Here is a 17,324-nt window from a genome sequence, read left to right on the forward strand (position 1 = left end):
CATCGCAAGATTTGTTCAAATCTCCTGCCTGACATCGTCTCAGGGAACGACGGGTGATAGTATATAGCCGATTTTTAAAATAACTGACGAATTTTTGGAACACTGATTTGCCCTTGAAGTAGACACAAACCGATAAATTTCAACATTTCGGGACGATCGACGGGTGAAAATTTCATAATTCTTTTGAAACGACTACCTCTCTGCTGATTACACAATTGCAATCCATATTCATTTATACATCGTAGAAGTAGTTCCATGATGTTATCGTTAAAAATTTCACTTATTTCGATTTGAATACCCGGCGAAAAACAATCAAAATTAAAATTTGGTGTCTCGCAAGTAGTTTCATGCCAATCCTTGTCAACAGTATTGCCTGTTGCCTGCCCTGTTTCATTAACTTCCAGATCTTCCATTTCAGGGTCTGTATCTTGACCCGCTTTTTCATCGTTGTCAGCGCAAGCACTTTCAGTGTCATTACTCATATCGTCTTCACTTGACGTATAACACTCACTGATGTAGTCCGGGTCATTATTGCCGTCAGTTTGATATGGGTCCTCTTCCGACGAGTCATCAGTATCACACTCACGAAACATTTTTCTTAAGTTTTCTTGTTGCTTTTCGTAGTCCATTTCTATAAATCAATTAATTTCAGTGGCTAAATGCCAAAAAAATTAAAAATGAGAAAATGGAACTTACCGAAAATATTGCGTCCTTACACTACGACACTTTTGTTGAGACTGTGGAAAATTACATGTAACTGTGTCGGCTATCGCCGACGTGTTTTTTTTTACCACTCCTGAAAATTTCCGTTATAACTAAAGACAAAAATATATAAAAAGCTAAAATGGGGCACCAAGTTAAATTCGAATGCTTCTGTTGGGCCACAAAAAATGCGACGGCGAGGAATGACGTAGAATGTTCCACAAGGAGAAACGTCAAGTTGGATGAACACTGCGAACAGCGAGAGAAAGAGAATGAGCGATAAACTTCAGAACGTTCTAGAGTTGCCATAAGTGCGAGCGCAGGTATATAAGAGCCACGACACAGCGGAGTTGAGTTAGTTACGAGATACAAGTCAGCAAGCTACAAGTAAAGTGAGCAGAGAAGTGAGTTGCGAATAAGCAAGCTATAAGTTTAATTGTGTTAACAAGTTTAGAAAAGCGTTGTTATTGCTTTAACAAGTGTTGTAAAGTGTTTCTACTGTATTAGCAAGTATTGTAAATTGTTTGTTGTACAATAAAGTTAATTGTACTACAATTTGGTCATCGTTAGCATTTATTTAACAATCCAGCGATACGAGCTTTAAGATATTTGGGAAATCCCCAAAGGCTTCGAGGATAATCGTAACAATATTTCACTACAAATATTTTTAAGATCATTTCGAATTGCAAAAATAGCGCTAATTAGTTGTATTGAAGTATAAAACATTTTATTACGTTCATGTTTACTTATAAAGCGCATAACAATATTTCTCTGCCATTTATCCGATGTTAAAATTTTTCACCCCATTATTTTGCTGCACAGCACCCTGAATGCGGCAAAACAGTTGCTCGCAACCCTCAAGTCCTTTATGGGGACCAAAATAACAGCCACAACAACAAAAACCTTTTCTACTGGTATACTGTGGCACTTCTACCAACGCTTGGCTTACCAAATTTACGCCAATTGATAAAATTTGGCGATTGAAAATCATTTTCAATAATGTAAATAACAATTCGTGTTGAATCGATAATAGCCTCGTCTAAATAGGGAGGGCAACTTTTTCACTTTCAACTTCTCATTCAAATTCGCATTCAACTTTTATTGCCTGTAAAATCGCCTCGTGCGAATGCCCTCTTAAACCCTGTATGCAGCTCTCAAGGAAACGGTCAAGAAAAAATTGCCATTATTTCGCGTGTGTGTCCAAGGAATTTTGACATTTTTGATACCTCACAGCCTGTTGCCTCGCTCTTTCCTCAAGAAATAATGGAACGGGCATATATTTCTGTTGCAAGCCTGGGTTGCCTTGTGCTCTTTTTTCACAAAAAAAACTTTAGAAAACCGTAGAAGAAAGCGTAGTAAATTTCTAAAGAACTGCGTACTGCCTTAAGGAAATTTGACTTAAGAAAATTTCTTAGCCATTTCTTGTACGTCATTTTATATGGAGTTTTTGCTTTTCTTAATAGCTGCATACAGGCCTTTAAGGCGATCGCACGCGGCGATTTTGTGTGCTGTTTTTGCTTACGCGTAAAAGCACATTTAGCGCATTTAGCTCTAAGGGCCGGTTGTTCAATGTCTGGTTATCACTACTTGTCGGTTAAACATCATTATCGACGTTTTCGACATCATGCATATAATATGTGATCGATAAAGCAGTCGTTGTACCTTACCAGAGCTTCTACCTCCGATTAGTGTTAATCAGACATTGAACAACCCGGCCTAAATGCTACTCTAAGGGCCGGTTACTCAATGTCTGGTTAACACTAATCTGCGGTTAAACATCGTTATCGACGTCTTTGACTCCATGCATATAACAGGGAGTCGGTAACTTCAATAACGATGTTTAACCGCAGATTAGTGTTAACCAGACATTGAGTGTCCGGCCCTAAATGTACATTTATCCATACAAAATTCGGCACCTAAATGCAACTCCATTTTTGCATTAAGAATCTAAATGCTACAAGCAACCCTGTGACCTTCCAAAATTTCCACGATTCGAACATGGTTTAATGAGAAAATGTGGCAACACTGCTTTTTCGCGTATGCAGTTGCTAGCTGCGTTTCAGTGATCACCGATCGAGATTTCATTTATTATTTTACATTATTTGGAAAAAGAAAAGCTGCACGAATTCAACATCGATATGAAACTGATAGATATCCGGCTCAATTAGTGATCAACTCGGTGGGTTTTTTTCATATTTAATTGAGGATATTTCAATTGACAGCACCAACAAATGAAAATATACACAAACAAATTTTCGGGTATGGTTAAAACAATTCAAGTTTTTGTATTGAACTTTTTGTTTAAAATTTCTTTTTCCCTTTTCAATAGGGTTTTTTGCACATTATCTTCTCTGTACGAATTGATCGTGATAGATACGGATCTGAATAAGCGACAGGCACACGGCCGTTTGTCAAAAGCATACGGTTTCGAACTCGCGTAAATGTACATTCACGGTGCAGCGAACAAAGGTGGCGCCGTAAGTGGTACCGCTACTTTCGTTTTGCCGATTTTGACAGTTGTGGTAACTTGTAAATAAACCTTTGTTTACAAATCAGCGAAAGAGAAATTTGAATTATAAGTGAAAAATCAGTTTAAATCGTGTTAATTTGCAATTTGTGAGTGATTTTTGAGTTGAAGACTGCGTAAAAACTAATACAATGAAGTGCTGTGTGTTAAATTGCGACAACCGTCAAGATGCAAGAAGCGTAGATGCAAGTGTAGCGCTGGGACGAATCGCTGCATTTTGTGTACATAGGACACGGCAAAGCCGTTCCCGAAATGTTTCTCTATTATTATACTAAAATCATTTCCTCACAATGATTTTGTTTCTGTCCCACGCAGCCTCCATTAGCTAGTTAACTAATCAGTCCCGCAGAGACGCTGCTGCAGTTTTCTGCAGCAGCCTTAATTGCAAAGTAATGGAGTGCACTAAAACGTTTGCTGAAGCAGCCTCAATTGCAAAGCAATGGAGTGCACTACAATGTTCACTGTTCTCTAATAGATTAGGTGAAAAATGCAATATTTTCGCATTTAGCAAAATTAAAACACGTTTTTCGCAGTAAAGTGAACTGCTTTGGCTGTTTCAACTCGTTCTTCTTTTCGCTCTATTCTTTGTTTACTTGTGGTACACAAATGTCAACGCCCAGGACGGCGCAATCTTGTATTCTATCATTCTTGATGTACATTTGCTAAATGCGATAGCATGAACGCTCTTCGAAAAAATATGTTCGAAAGTGCTAACCACAATATAACCAGTAAACAACCTTCGGTGAATTTGGCGACTGCCTTCCTCGGGGATGAATATGCTAGGGATGAAATTATTGGTACACACGCCTTCCAAGCACGCAGGGTTGCTTTTAAGAAACAAAAAATAATTAACTCCAAATAGTTTCAAAAAGTATAATATAAAACGAAATTTATTGAATAATTCCACATAAACAGGTCTATTCTGCGCGTTACCGAAGCTTTTGTAACCGAAGAATTTTATTGCCAAAAAATGTTACCAGTTCTTGTCACCGCCATTCTAGGAACGTTGGTAATGCAGTTAAAATATTCAGCGATTCAGCTTTGAAGAATTGTGCAAATTCTGGCATTGCATATTTCACGGGGCAATACTTTGTTACCAGCTTATGAGATGGTAACAAAATTTACCGGTTGCAAGAGTACACAGAATGCGAAAAGGGTTTAAAAATTGACAGGAACTTTAATTACCGGTTACAAACTTTTTATTACCAACGCATAATAGACCTGAAAATGGTATACATAAATGACGCATTTTCTAAACGATTTAAATTAAACGCAAATTGATAGAAAAGTACTACGGATTGTAAATTTTTGTTAACTATGAGGTGAATGAAAATTTTCAACCCGGCCTGATGGTTTGATTTTATTACTAAGGCGTCTAATAAATTCATGGCTTTCAGTTCTAGAAGAATAAATGTCAGTAAAGACATGTCTTTTTTGTATAATTTCTGATTTTAATTGCTCAACTTCTTTTGAACCAGAGCAACTGTCAAAAATTTCCAGCAGTAAAAAGTTACGAATTGGCACAGCAGAAATGTAAAATTTTCTCGCCATAATAAAAAGTTTTTTCAACATGGAACTTTTCTACTAATTGACATGAAATTACTATCTCAACGCTCGGAGCGCTGCCACTGAGGGCCTTTGCCAACTGATTAAAAAGAGAAAATTTGGAAAGACCAAATAAAAATTTTGAGATTTCTCGTTATGAATACGAATGCCATAATTTTTACCTAGCTCGTGGGACTACGCAAAATTTTGACAGCTTGTAAATATGTATACACATAAAGTTGTTGGCGGTAATAAGGAGTCAAAATTAAAATGGAGAAAAGAACAAAAAGCGTAGGTTTGTTGTCAGTTATAAAATAAATCCAATTTATTTGCGAATATTTGTTTATTCTTTTTATTGAAAGGCAACCACTCGGAAAAGCTTGTGTTAATTATATTGATAACAGAACCTGGCAGCTCGCACGTTGTCTAAATTTTCAAGTAACAAAGTCCACAAAAGAATAAGTACGCCATGTATAAATTTTAACAATACCCAAAAATAGAGCTTTCGCACGAGCGTTTGTTTGGTTTTTCAACACCATTTATAATTTTCTTTTATCACGAATTGACAAATACTTAGGGCCAGTTGTTCAATGTCTGATTAGCATAAATCAGAGGTAGAAGCTCCGGTTAAATACAAGGACTGCTTTATCGATCACATGTTATATGCATGATGTCGAAGATGTCGATAATGATGTTTAACCGGCAGGTAGTGATAACCAGACATTGAGTAACCGGCCCTTAGCACCACAGTATAGACAGTAACCAACCTTTTTGGGTTGTTGTTGTAGTAGTCGTTGTTGTTGTAGTTATATTCACTCCTGAGGAAGGCACGGGGTTGTGTGCTGCTATTTAATGGCCTTCCTCAGACTTTTTCTTAGATTTCAGGGTTGTGTGCTNATTATTAGATAAATAAATTTAAGGGCCGGTTGCTCAAAGCCTGGTTGACACTAATCCCCGGTTAAACATAGTTATCGACGTTACCGACTCCCTGTTATATGCATGGTTGTTCAATGTCTGGTTATCACTACCACTACACTATCGACGATTTCGAATGATGAATGGAACATGTGATCGATAAAGCACCCGTTGTACTTAACCGGAGCTTCTACCTCCGATTTGTGCTAATCAGACATTGAAAAACCGGCTCTTAGGGCCGGTTACTCAATGTCTGGTTATCACTACCTGCCGGTTAAACATCATTATCGACATCATGCATATAACATGTGCTCGATAAAGCAGTCCTTGTATTTAACCGGAGCTTCTACCTCTGATTTGTGCTAATCAGACATTGAACAACTGGCCCTAAGTATTTGTCAAATCGTGATTAAAGAAAATTATAAATGGTGTTGAAAAACCAAACAAACGCTCGTGCGAAAGCTCTATTTTTNCTTTGAGGTTGGAGAATGTGGCTAGTCCTCCAATCATTCTCTAATCGAGAACTAACCTCAATGTTTGCCGGGATAAAACACAACGCTTCAGGTGTTGCATTTTTAACACATACACTAAGTATAAACCGCACAACACTNCACTACCACTACACTATCGACGATTTCGAATGATGAATGGAACATGTGATCGATAAAGCACCCGTTGTACTTAACCGGAGCTTCTACCTCCGATTTGTGCTAATCAGACATTGAAAAACCGGCTCTTAGGGCCGGTTACTCAATGTCTGGTTATCACTACCTGCCGGTTAAACATCATTATCGACATCATGCATATAACATGTGCTCGATAAAGCAGTCCTTGTATTTAACCGGAGCTTCTACCTCTGATTTGTGNCGTCCCAGCGCTACACTTGGATCTACGCTTCTTGCATCTTGACGGTTGTCGCAATTTAAAATACAGCACTTCATTGTATTAGTTTTTACGCAGTCTTCAACTCAAAAATCACTCACAAATTGCAAATTAACACGATTTAAACTGATTTTTCACTTATAATTCAAATTTCTCTTTCGCTGATTTGTAAACAAAGGTTTATTTACAAGTTACCACAACTGTCAAAATCGGCAAAACGGAAGTAGCGGTACCACTTACGGCGCCACCTTTGTTCGCTGCACCGTGAATGNATTTGTCAAATCGTGATTAAAGAAAATTATAAATGGTGTTGAAAAACCAAACAAACGCTCGTGCGAAAGCTCTATTTTTGTGTATTGTTAAAATTTATACATGGCGTACTTATTCTTTTGTGGACTTTGTAACTTGAGAATTTAGACAACGTGCGAGCTGCTAGGTTCTGTTATCAATATAATTAACACAAGCTTTTCCGAGTGGTTGCCTTTCAATAAAAAGAATAAACAAATATTCGCAAATAAATTGGATTTATTTTANTAGAAAGAAGATAATGTGCAAAAAACCCTACTGAAAAGGGAAAAAGAAATTTTAAACAAAAAGTTCAATACAAAAACATGAATTGTTTTAACCATACCCGAAAATTTGTTTGTGCATATTTTCATTTCTTGGTGATGTCAATTGAAATATCCCCAATTAAATATGAAAAAAACCCACAGAGTTGATCACTAATTGAGCNGTAACTTGAGAATTTAGACAACGTGCGAGCTGCTAGGTTCTGTTATCAATATAATTAACACAAGCTTTTCCGAGTGGTTGCCTTTCAATAAAAAGAATAAACAAATATTCGCAAATANATGAATTGTTTTAACCATACCCGAAAATTTGTTTGTGCATATTTTCATTTCTTGGTGATGTCAATTGAAATATCCCCAATTAAATATGAAAAAAACCCACAGAGTTGATCACTAATTGAGCCGGATATCTATCAGTTTCATATCGATGTTGAATTCGTGCAACTTAATAAATAATGTAAAATAATAAATGAAATCTCGATCGGCGATCACTGAAACGCAGCTAGCAACTGCATACGCGAAAAAGCAGTGTTGCCACATTTTCTCATTAAACCATGTTCGAATCGTGGAAATTTTGGAAGGTCACAGGGTTGCTTGTAGCATTTAGATTCTTAATGCAAAAATGGAGTTGCATTTAGGTGCCGAATTTTGTATGGATAAATGTACATTTAGGGCCGGTTACTCAATGTCTGGTTAACACTAATCTGCGGTTAAACATCGTTATTGACGTTACCGACTCTCTGTTATATGCATGGAGTCAAAGAAATCAATGAAATCTCGATCGGCGATCACTGAAACGCAGTTAGCAACTGCATACGCGAAAAAGCAGTGTTGCCACATTTTCTCATTAAACCATGTTCGAATCGTGGAAATTTTGGAAGGTCACAGGGTTGCTTGTAGCATTTAGATTCTTAATGCAAAAATGGAGTTGCATTTAGGTGCCGAATTTTGTATGGATAAATGTACATTTAGGGCCGGTTACTCAATGTCTGGTTAACACTAATCTGCGGTTAAACATCGTTATTGACGTTACCGACTCTCTGTTATATGCATGGAGTCAAAGAAATCAATGAAATCTCGATCGGCGATCACTGAAACGCAGTTAGCAACTGCATACGCGAAAAAGCAGTGTTGCCACATTTTCTCATTAAACCATGTTCGAATCGTGGAAATTTTGGAAGGTCACAGGGTTGCTTGTAGCATTTAGATTCTTAATGCAAAAATGGAGTTGCATTTAGGTGCCGAATTTTGTATGGATAAATGTACATTTAGGGCCGGTTACTCAATGTCTGGTTAACACTAATCTTCGGTAAAACATTGTTATCGACGTTATCGACTCCATGTTCTATGCATGGAGCCGAACACGTCGATAATGATGTTTAAACGGAGATTAGTGTTAACCAGACATTGAGTAACCGGCCCTTAGAGTAGCAATGTCTGATTAACACTAATCGGAGGTAGAAGCTCTGGTTAGGTACAACGACTGCTTTATCGATCACATATTATATGTATGATGTCTAAAACGTCGATAATGATGTTTAACCGGCAGGTTGTGATAACCAGACATTTAACAACCGGCCCTTAGAGCTAAATGTGCTAAATGTGTTTTACGCGTAAGCAAAAACAGCATATAAAATCGCCGCGTGCGATCGCCTTTATAGGACATTCGCACGAGGCGATTTTACAGGCAACAAAAGTTAAATGCGAAGTTGAATGAGAAGTTGAAAGGGAAAAAGTTGCCATCCCTATTCAGACGAGGCGATTTTTGATTCAACACGAATTGTTATTTACATTATTGAAAAAGATTTTCAACCGCCAAATTTTATCAATTGGCGTAAATTTGGTAAGCCAAGCGTTGGTAGAAGTGCCACCGTATACCAGTAGAAAAGGTTTTTGTTGTTGTGGCTGTTATTTTGGTCCCCATAAGGGACTGTTTTGCCGCATTCAGCGTGCTGTGCAGCAAAATAATGTGGTGAAAAATTTTAACATCGGATAAATGGCAGAGAAATATTGTTATGCGCTTTATAAGTAAACATGAACGTAATAAAATGTTTTATACTTCAATACAACTAATTAGCGCTATTTTTGCAATTCGAAATGATCTTAAAAATATTTGTAGTGAAATATTTTTACGATTATCCTAGAAGCCAAATATCTTAAAGCTCGTATCGCTGGATTGTTAAATAGATGCTAACGATGACCAAATTGTAGTACAATTAACTTTATTGTACAACAAACAATTTACAATACTTGCTAATACAGTAGAAACACTTTACAACACTTGTTAAAGCAATAACAACGCTTTTCTAAACTTGTTTACACAATTAAACTTATAGCTTGCTTATTCGCAACTCACTTCTCTGCTCACTTTACTTGTAGCTTGCTGACTTGTATCTCGTAACTAACTCAACTCCGCTGTGTCGTGGCTCTTATATACCTGCGCTCGCACTTATGGCAACTCTAGAACGTTCTGAAGTTTATCGCTCATTCTCTTTCTCTCGCTGTTCGCAGTGTTCATCCAACTTGACGTTTCTCTTTGTGGAACATTCTACGTCATTCCTCGAACATTCTGCCTATTTCTCGTAGTTGGCTTCGCGTTGCCGCAGTATTCGCCACAATATGTACTTTATGAGTTAAATGGAAACTATCTTTTATGTAAAAATATTTTCCGATTTACTCCAAATAAATGATGTAAAATGTTTTATATATGGATCTAATTTTGATAACAATATTTATTACTTTCATCTACATTGCTTTTATTGTAACTTTTCATGTGTAGTTGCAGTTTTCTGCAATTGTCTCTGGCCGACTATACATGCTAAAGCTAAATAATTTCACAATTTTTACCCTATTAAACGTTTATATTTTAATAAAATGTGATCAATTACTTAAGAATATATAATTTCCTATTAAACTATAGTACTGAATGCTTGAGAAACATTTATTTAAATCAAATGATCAATAGAGAACGGACTCGGAGCGAATTTTGGAACACAATATAAAATATGCATGTTAAGACTAAATAATTACTCATAAGCTTATGTTTTAATATAATATAAATAATTACTAAAGAATATATTAACTCCGATCAAACTATAGTATTAATTGTTTGACAAACAATTTAAATTAAATGATCAACAGAGTGCGCGCTCGGAGCGAATTTTGGAACACTTCATAAAATATTTAGGGCCGGTTGTTCAATGTCTAATTAGCACTAATCGGCGGTAGAAGCAACGATTAATTAAACGACTGCTTTATCGATCACATGTTATATGTATGATGTCGAAAACGTCGATAATGATGTTTAACCGGTAAGTAGTGATAACCAGACATTGAACAACCGGCCCTTACAGAGGAAGTACATTATTTGGTAGAGATCAAAATGTATTTAACAAAGTGTGATTGAATTTGACATTGCTCTCAGAAGAACCATCCTATAAAGTCAAATTGAAAAAAATTTGTATGAATTTTGAATCGTTTGTTTATATTTTTTTACATATATCTTAAAAGAGAGCCGCAATGTCTGATTAGCACAAATCGGAGGTAAAAGTTCCGGTTAAATACAACGACTGCTTTATCGATCACATGTTATATGCGTGATGTCGAAAACGTCGATAATGATGTTTAACCGGCAAGTAGTGATAACCAGACATTGAACAACCGGCCCTAAGGGCCGTTTACTCAATATGTGGTTAACACTAATCTCCGTTTAAACATCATTATCGACGTGTTCGGCTCCAGGCATATAACATGGAGTCGGTAACGTCGATAACGATGTTTTACCGGAGATTAGTGTTAACCAGGCATTGAGTAACCGGCCAAAATGTTGGCTGGCAACCAACTTTGTTGAAAGCGGTTAGTTGAAAGGCCATGCAACCAAAAGTAGAATGCGAAGTTGAACAATGCAAACGCCTTTTTATGGCGAATATTTTGATGTGTTGATATTTTTAGAAATTCAATTTTTTTTCGTGCAACCCTACGCGAGTTGAACGCAAAATCGCCTGGTGCGAACGGCCTTTTTGTGCAAATAAGCATATAGATTCTGTTTTTGTTAAAGCAAGTAGTATACATTTTATTATAACTATGGATTTAATTATAAAGTTTTTTAGGGCCGGTTGTTCAATGTCTGGCTGGCAAAAATCGGAGGTAGAAGCTCCGGTTAGATACAACGACTGCTTTATCGATCACATGTTATATGCATGATGTCGAAATCGTCGATAATGATGTTTAACTGGCAAGTAGTGGTAACCAGACATTGAACATGCATACAACAGGGAGTCAGTAACGTCGATAACTATGTTTAACCGGGGATCAGTGTTAACCAGACATTGTTCAATGTCTGGTTATCACTACTTGCCGGTTAAACATCATTATCGACGATTTCGACAACATGCATATAACATGTTATCGATAAAGCAGTCGTTGTATCTAACCGGAGCTTCTACCTCCGATTTGTGCTAATCAGACATTGAACAATCGGCCCTTAACCTTTTAGGGCCGATTGTTCAATGCCTTGTTATCACTACCACTACTTTATCGACGATTTCAACATCATGCATGTAACATGGGATCGATAAAGCAGTCGTTGTACTTAACCGGAGCTTCTACATCCGATTAGTGCTAATCAGACATTGAACACCCGGCCCTTATTTGAAAAACAAAAAGCAATTAGACAATTAGGCAAAAAGCACCGGGCCTAAAAAATAACAGCTGTGTTTGCTTTTGATACTTTTTCTGCTTGGCACCTGATACTATTTTTTCAAGCTCGTGGCAACGCTGTTCAGTCGACGGGTATGTTTTGCTAAATTATTCTCAAGCCGTTTTTGTGTTTTTAATGGGATGCATCAACAGTACAAAGAAATTAAACGATTTAAAAGGAGAAAACGTATTCCGTGCCGTACGACTTCACTCCGATTTGACAGAGCAAGGGCGCACAGGGTTTCTGGAGCTAACTCCAAGAGAATTGATTTTCCGTACAGTATCTAACCAGCGCCTTGTATGGGCTTTGCAACATCTACGCCGATATGGACTCAATGGCGATGTATTTTCGTTTGAGGCGGGCCGACGTTGTATGACCGGCCCTGGAATTTATACATTTCGGTGTCAACGTGCAGACCAATTATACCATCTGTTCCAAAGTAACATAAATGCTGTGTCCCTTGTGGCGGACGAAGCTTTTCCTTTTGGTGAACGTGAGCGCGAATACCCATCACATATATTAGGACGTCCAGAAAATATACATCCAACAAATAATTATCTAGAACCAGCACCGGTAGTAAGCAGCGGAGCAGGACTGTCCGTTTTACATGGCTCTAGAGCAATTCGTGACTCTTTTAGTAGTAGTCCTTTAAGTCTTGACTCTCCAGATTCCGCACCAAGTTTGTCATTCGCTACAACTGAAGTTGTGCACTTTCAAAGTTCACGTTATCCTGCTGGGCGCGGTATGTATGTCAACACACCAAATTCATCCAACGTACTCGCTAACAGCAATGTGTATTCGGAACATCCATTGCGAACGCAAGTGGAACATAATAATAATTTGTCAAATGCTCCCAGCTGTGTACTTAATACACTAAACCGCAAAAATTTTGTTAAACACTCGTCTCTGGACATACCACCAGAAGAATTTGCGCCTATGTTAACGCCACCATCGGAAACACTGCATATGTATGCCAACATTGACAGTAGTGCACTTGCTGCTAACAGTTTTTGTTTTAGCGGCATTGGAGATATCCGCAATATTGGACGCAATCACGATCGATGCTACGAAAATCTAAATCGTGATGATTTAAATTTTATTATCTCACAACAGAGTTTGTCGTCTAGCATAACAGTTCGAGATGTTAACGCGACGGATGTATCCAAGGATCAGCAGTTTATTCCGATGTTGCCAACAGAATCAAGGGCAGTCAATTATATTGTTCTTGATTTGGACCACCCTCGCAGTCCGACGCAAAGTTCTCCTAAACTACATAAAGGAAGTGGTCCGTCTTTGACAACAGTTGAGGACATTGAAGGCACGAAGGGAGCATGCTCTAAAATAACATTCTTCCCAGATACATTACATGCCAATGTTACTTCTGCGACAAATGCTACCACCTCAACAACATCGAGTACAAACACAACGAAGACCGCAAAAAGTAATGAAGGTGCTGAACAAATGGAAAAAAAAGAAGAATCGTCACTAGGCTACTCAACGATAGATTTTATAAAGACATGTGCACTTATTAAATCGTCTACACATGGTGCAGATTTCGATCCAGAACCTGGCAGCGAAGAATGCCGAATAACTCGACATAGTAAATGCGTGCGAAAAGCTTACTCTATTAGTGAGTAGGAAGTCGTACGCCTTACCATGTAAGTAAACACGTATGCTAATAAGAATAGCATTCAGAATACAAATAGGAAAATACTTGAAACCACAGTCAAAACTAAATTTTTTTTTCTTTCTAGACTCTTCACGTGTGTTGAACGCTTTTCCTGAATTTAGAATAAGGTGAGCCTGACTGGTATTATGTGACTTTTTATAAGTATGAAATTAGCAAAAAAATTTAGAGCAGATAACTAGTATTCCTATCATAAATAACCGTAAGCCTCGGTTTTGTACGCTGAAATTAACAAAAAAAACCTAGTTTATATTATGCTAGTAGCATGCCAGTCCAGTGAGCCAGTTGAGCGCTGGACTGGAATGACTACAGTCAACATTATTCCTAGCAGTGAAATAAATTAAGCCACAAATAGGGCAGCTGTTCCGAATAGTATCTGTTAGTTCGAGGCTGCTAGAAAGAATAAAGGGGGCGGGGACACGCCCACCTTTCCAGTTTGAAAGAGCAGATACCAAAGAATTCAGTGGCATGCCATCCTCGAACTAGCAGATACCCTCTGGAACCGAACCCAAAAATACCACCAATTTCGACGCTCATATAAAAATTAAGGAGTACCCTTAATTTTTTCATGATCCAATCATCGGAACTAAAAAAATTAGAATGGGACCACCCTGAAGGTGTCACCTTTCCGATAAAAAAAAAATTAATGAAAAAATCAATAAAAACTGTTTTAGACAGACTTTATTGTTAGAGTTACAAGAAGTCGTGGATGAGGTTCATAACGAATTAATATAAGAAAATCTAATCACGTAATATTGCTACAATTGTTTCTTCCTTTTTAGTAATTCTACTTTTATAAAATTTTATTTTGAAATTTAATAATATGTACTCTGGTGGCAGAAATAAGAGACTCGCCTAATTTTGACCTGTGTTGGCTATATTTCCTTGGTTTATTTAATGTTTAATATTTTTTATAAAAATCTAGCTAGTTATACAACAAACACCAAATAAAACCACATTTCAAACTTTATAAAATTTAAAAAAAAAATTACCGAAATTTCAAACTTTTTATTCAGAATTTTTAGGAAACTTTTTGGTATAGCCCATTTAAGTATACTAAAGCAGGGCACTGTGAAATTGGTCCCCAATTCGTGCCCATAAATCCAAAAATAAAGTATCGATTTTGGGGTTTTATTTTTTCGCTAAAATGATGTTTCAACTATCGAAATATGTCCAATACAGGTACCGACCGTCTCTGCATCTGTTTGTATGTTCAGTGGTGAATTGTTAGTTGACGTAGCGCTCTGAAAAGTAAAAATGTAATGCCAAAGTTTAAAAGCGCCAAAACCATAGGGGCGATCGATTTTAATTTTGTAAAATGGGTTTTCTTCTACAGGTTAGTTGTATATAATGTATAATCAAAATTTATATTTAATATGTTCAACTGATTAGTATTTAATGAAATATTCAAGTGAATTTTTGAATAAAAACAGTTTAAGTAAGAGTCATGCCATTTTCCCCATGTTTCACCAATAAAGAATTAGTGTCTATTTCATGATAATTATATTTTAAACTGTAACTCTAAATTTTGAATCCGATCATGTCCGACCTTTTGTTTAAGACGCGATTTTGTACCATATAATATTGAAAGTTTTTCTGAAAATGATTTTTGAAAACTAATTTTTTTCGACCAAATTCAAGATACACGTAAACATGATTGTATTATAATTAAATATCATTTTTATTTAAGAATTTTGAATACAAACTTAAAAAACCTAACATAACTCAATGTTACGTAATTTAATAAATATTTTTCTGATTAAACACTATTCTTTTAATTTCAGGCGCCATATTGGATCGGCCATTTTGGTGTTAGTTATTTTGCTTTCGCAATAAAATTTAGCGACCTCTATAACTCTTAAATAATATAAATATAAGCTATTCTTATTATTTTTTTAACAAAATTATTGTGTTTAAGAGTTCAGGCGCCAAATTGGATCGACCATTTTTGTTTTTGTTATTTTGGCTTTAGATTCGAATTCAGCGATCTCAAAAACCCCTGTAGACCTTAATTCATGTCAATATGTTAATTTTTTAAATGGGTATCAAATATCCATATAATATAGTATGTAATACTTCTATATTGGCAGTATCTACAAGTGCAGCCAGCAAACATTACAGTACAGATGTATAAAAAAAAGAAAAGGAAAACCGAGTAATAGTATGTAAAAACTGACACTTGAATTCAAAACAAATCGCAGTGGCGGCACGTTAAAAGAAAATTACAGGGAATTTTTAGTTTACATTTAACTTAATGAATTTTATAATACATTAAATTATGGAAATGTCACACTGACGCTTTTTATGTGAAAAATAAGAGATTAATTAAATAAAATAGCTTTACATGCGTATTTTGGTACGCAGATAATTTGCAGAAATTTCAACTAAAAAGCTGGCAATTCTAATAAAACTGTTAATTTTTTTTAATTTTTTTCACAAAGTTTGGAATTTGGATTACATACAGTATCGGTCATATCTATAGCCCGCCATTTCAAAGTGATATTGTGTGCCACTTATGTTTATTTATTTATTTTTAAGAATTTTCAAATAAAATACAGTTCATTCTCAGAGAAACCCCATATAAACCCAAGTGTAACAATTTGTAGAAAACTACAAAAAAGTGCAACAAATTTTCACCTAAATTTCAAACTTTTTTCTCGGAAGTATAAGAATTTTTTTGAGTACACAGTTTTTTAGCCCCTTCAATTTTAGTCTGATAATGTGCAAGTTTCAAGTGGCTAAAAGTTACCGTTGATTTTTTTAAATTTTTTTCGCCAAAGGTGTTGCGGATTTCTTCCGTATACAAATAAATTGAGTTTATTCATTATATGGAAGACAATGCGACAAAAAAAATTCGAAATTTTGGCACAATATACTCTAAACTCTTGTTTTTAAGTTCCAAAAAGAAAAATTGGTCTTTCCAATTTTGACAGTCGCTATCGATTTTTTTGTCGCCTTTAAGCGTTGAGTAAATAGCTATTTTAATTTAATGCAGCGTTTTTGCTGCATTTAAAATGCAATATTTAGCACTTTCGAACATATGTTTTCGAAGAGCGTTCATGCTACCGCATTTAGCAAATGTACATTTACGCAAGTTCGAAATCGTATGCTTTTGACAAACAGCCGTGTTCCAGTCGCTTGTTCAGATCCGTATCTATTACGATAAACTCTCACGGAAATGATAATGTGCAAAAACCCCTACTGTAAAGGAAAAAATAAATTCTAAACCGAAAATTCAATACAAAAACTTGAATTGTTTTAACCATAACCGAACATTTGTTTGTGTATATATTCATTTGTCGGTGTTGATCACAAATTAGTCTAGATTTCTATCAGCATCATATCGATGTTGAATTTGCGTAACTTTTCTTTATCCAAATAATGTAAAATAATAAATGAAATCTCGATCGGCGATCACTGAAACGCAGCTAGCGACTGTATACTCGAAAAAGCAATGTTGCCACTTTTTCTCATTAAATCATGTTCGAATCGTGGAAATTTTAGAAGATCACAGGGTTGCTTTTAGCATTTAGATTCTTAATGCAGAAATGGAGTTGCATTTAATTGCATTTAGGTGACGAATTTTGTATGGTTAAATGTACATTTAGAGCTAAATGCGCTAAATAAGTTACGGTTTACTTAGGGTTTACACCGGACAATACTGTCATGACAATAGAAACACATACACACTTCTTCACTAATACATGTATACTTCTTCAATTGTCTCAATCACTGTCTTGATTATTTTGAAGACAGTAAATCGGACAATGATTTGACGTATGCAGACAATAATTTTGA

The 17,324-nt window shown here is 36.1% G+C and overlaps 1 protein-coding gene across 2 annotated transcripts; it reads left to right on the forward strand.

Annotated features, from left to right (window-relative positions):
• The first annotated feature begins 11,866 nt into the window (after positions 1-11,866).
• On the forward strand, positions 11,867-16,006 carry LOC108366673 (uncharacterized). Of its 2 annotated transcripts, XR_001848141.1 has the most exons (3): positions 11,867-13,497; positions 13,594-13,636; positions 15,311-16,006. XR_001848141.1 is itself a non-coding variant. In XM_017621134.1 (2 exons), exon 1 carries the CDS (start codon positions 11,975-11,977, stop codon positions 13,475-13,477), a length of 1,503 nt encoding a protein of 500 aa, XP_017476623.1. In that variant the 5' UTR covers positions 11,868-11,974; the 3' UTR covers positions 13,478-13,497; positions 13,594-14,433. The 2 variants fall into 2 exon arrangements, 1 of the variants encoding a protein (XP_017476623.1); XM_017621134.1 differs by lacking the exon at positions 15,311-16,006 and having other exon boundaries at positions 11,868-13,497; positions 13,594-14,433.
• The last annotated feature ends 1,318 nt before the right edge of the window (positions 16,007-17,324 follow it).

Source organism: Rhagoletis zephyria, unplaced genomic scaffold (genome assembly GCF_001687245.7).
Source record: "Rhagoletis zephyria isolate East Lansing unplaced genomic scaffold, Rhagoletis_zephyria_1.1 Rzeph_scaffold_02371, whole genome shotgun sequence".
Classification (NCBI taxonomy): domain Eukaryota; kingdom Metazoa; phylum Arthropoda; class Insecta; order Diptera; family Tephritidae; genus Rhagoletis; species Rhagoletis zephyria.

Bases quoted from the DNA above. Each gene is read 5' to 3' on its own strand.
- LOC108366673 (XM_017621134.1), top strand. From the start codon at position 11,975: ATGGGATGCATCAACAGTACAAAGAAATTAAACGATTTAAAAGGAGAA.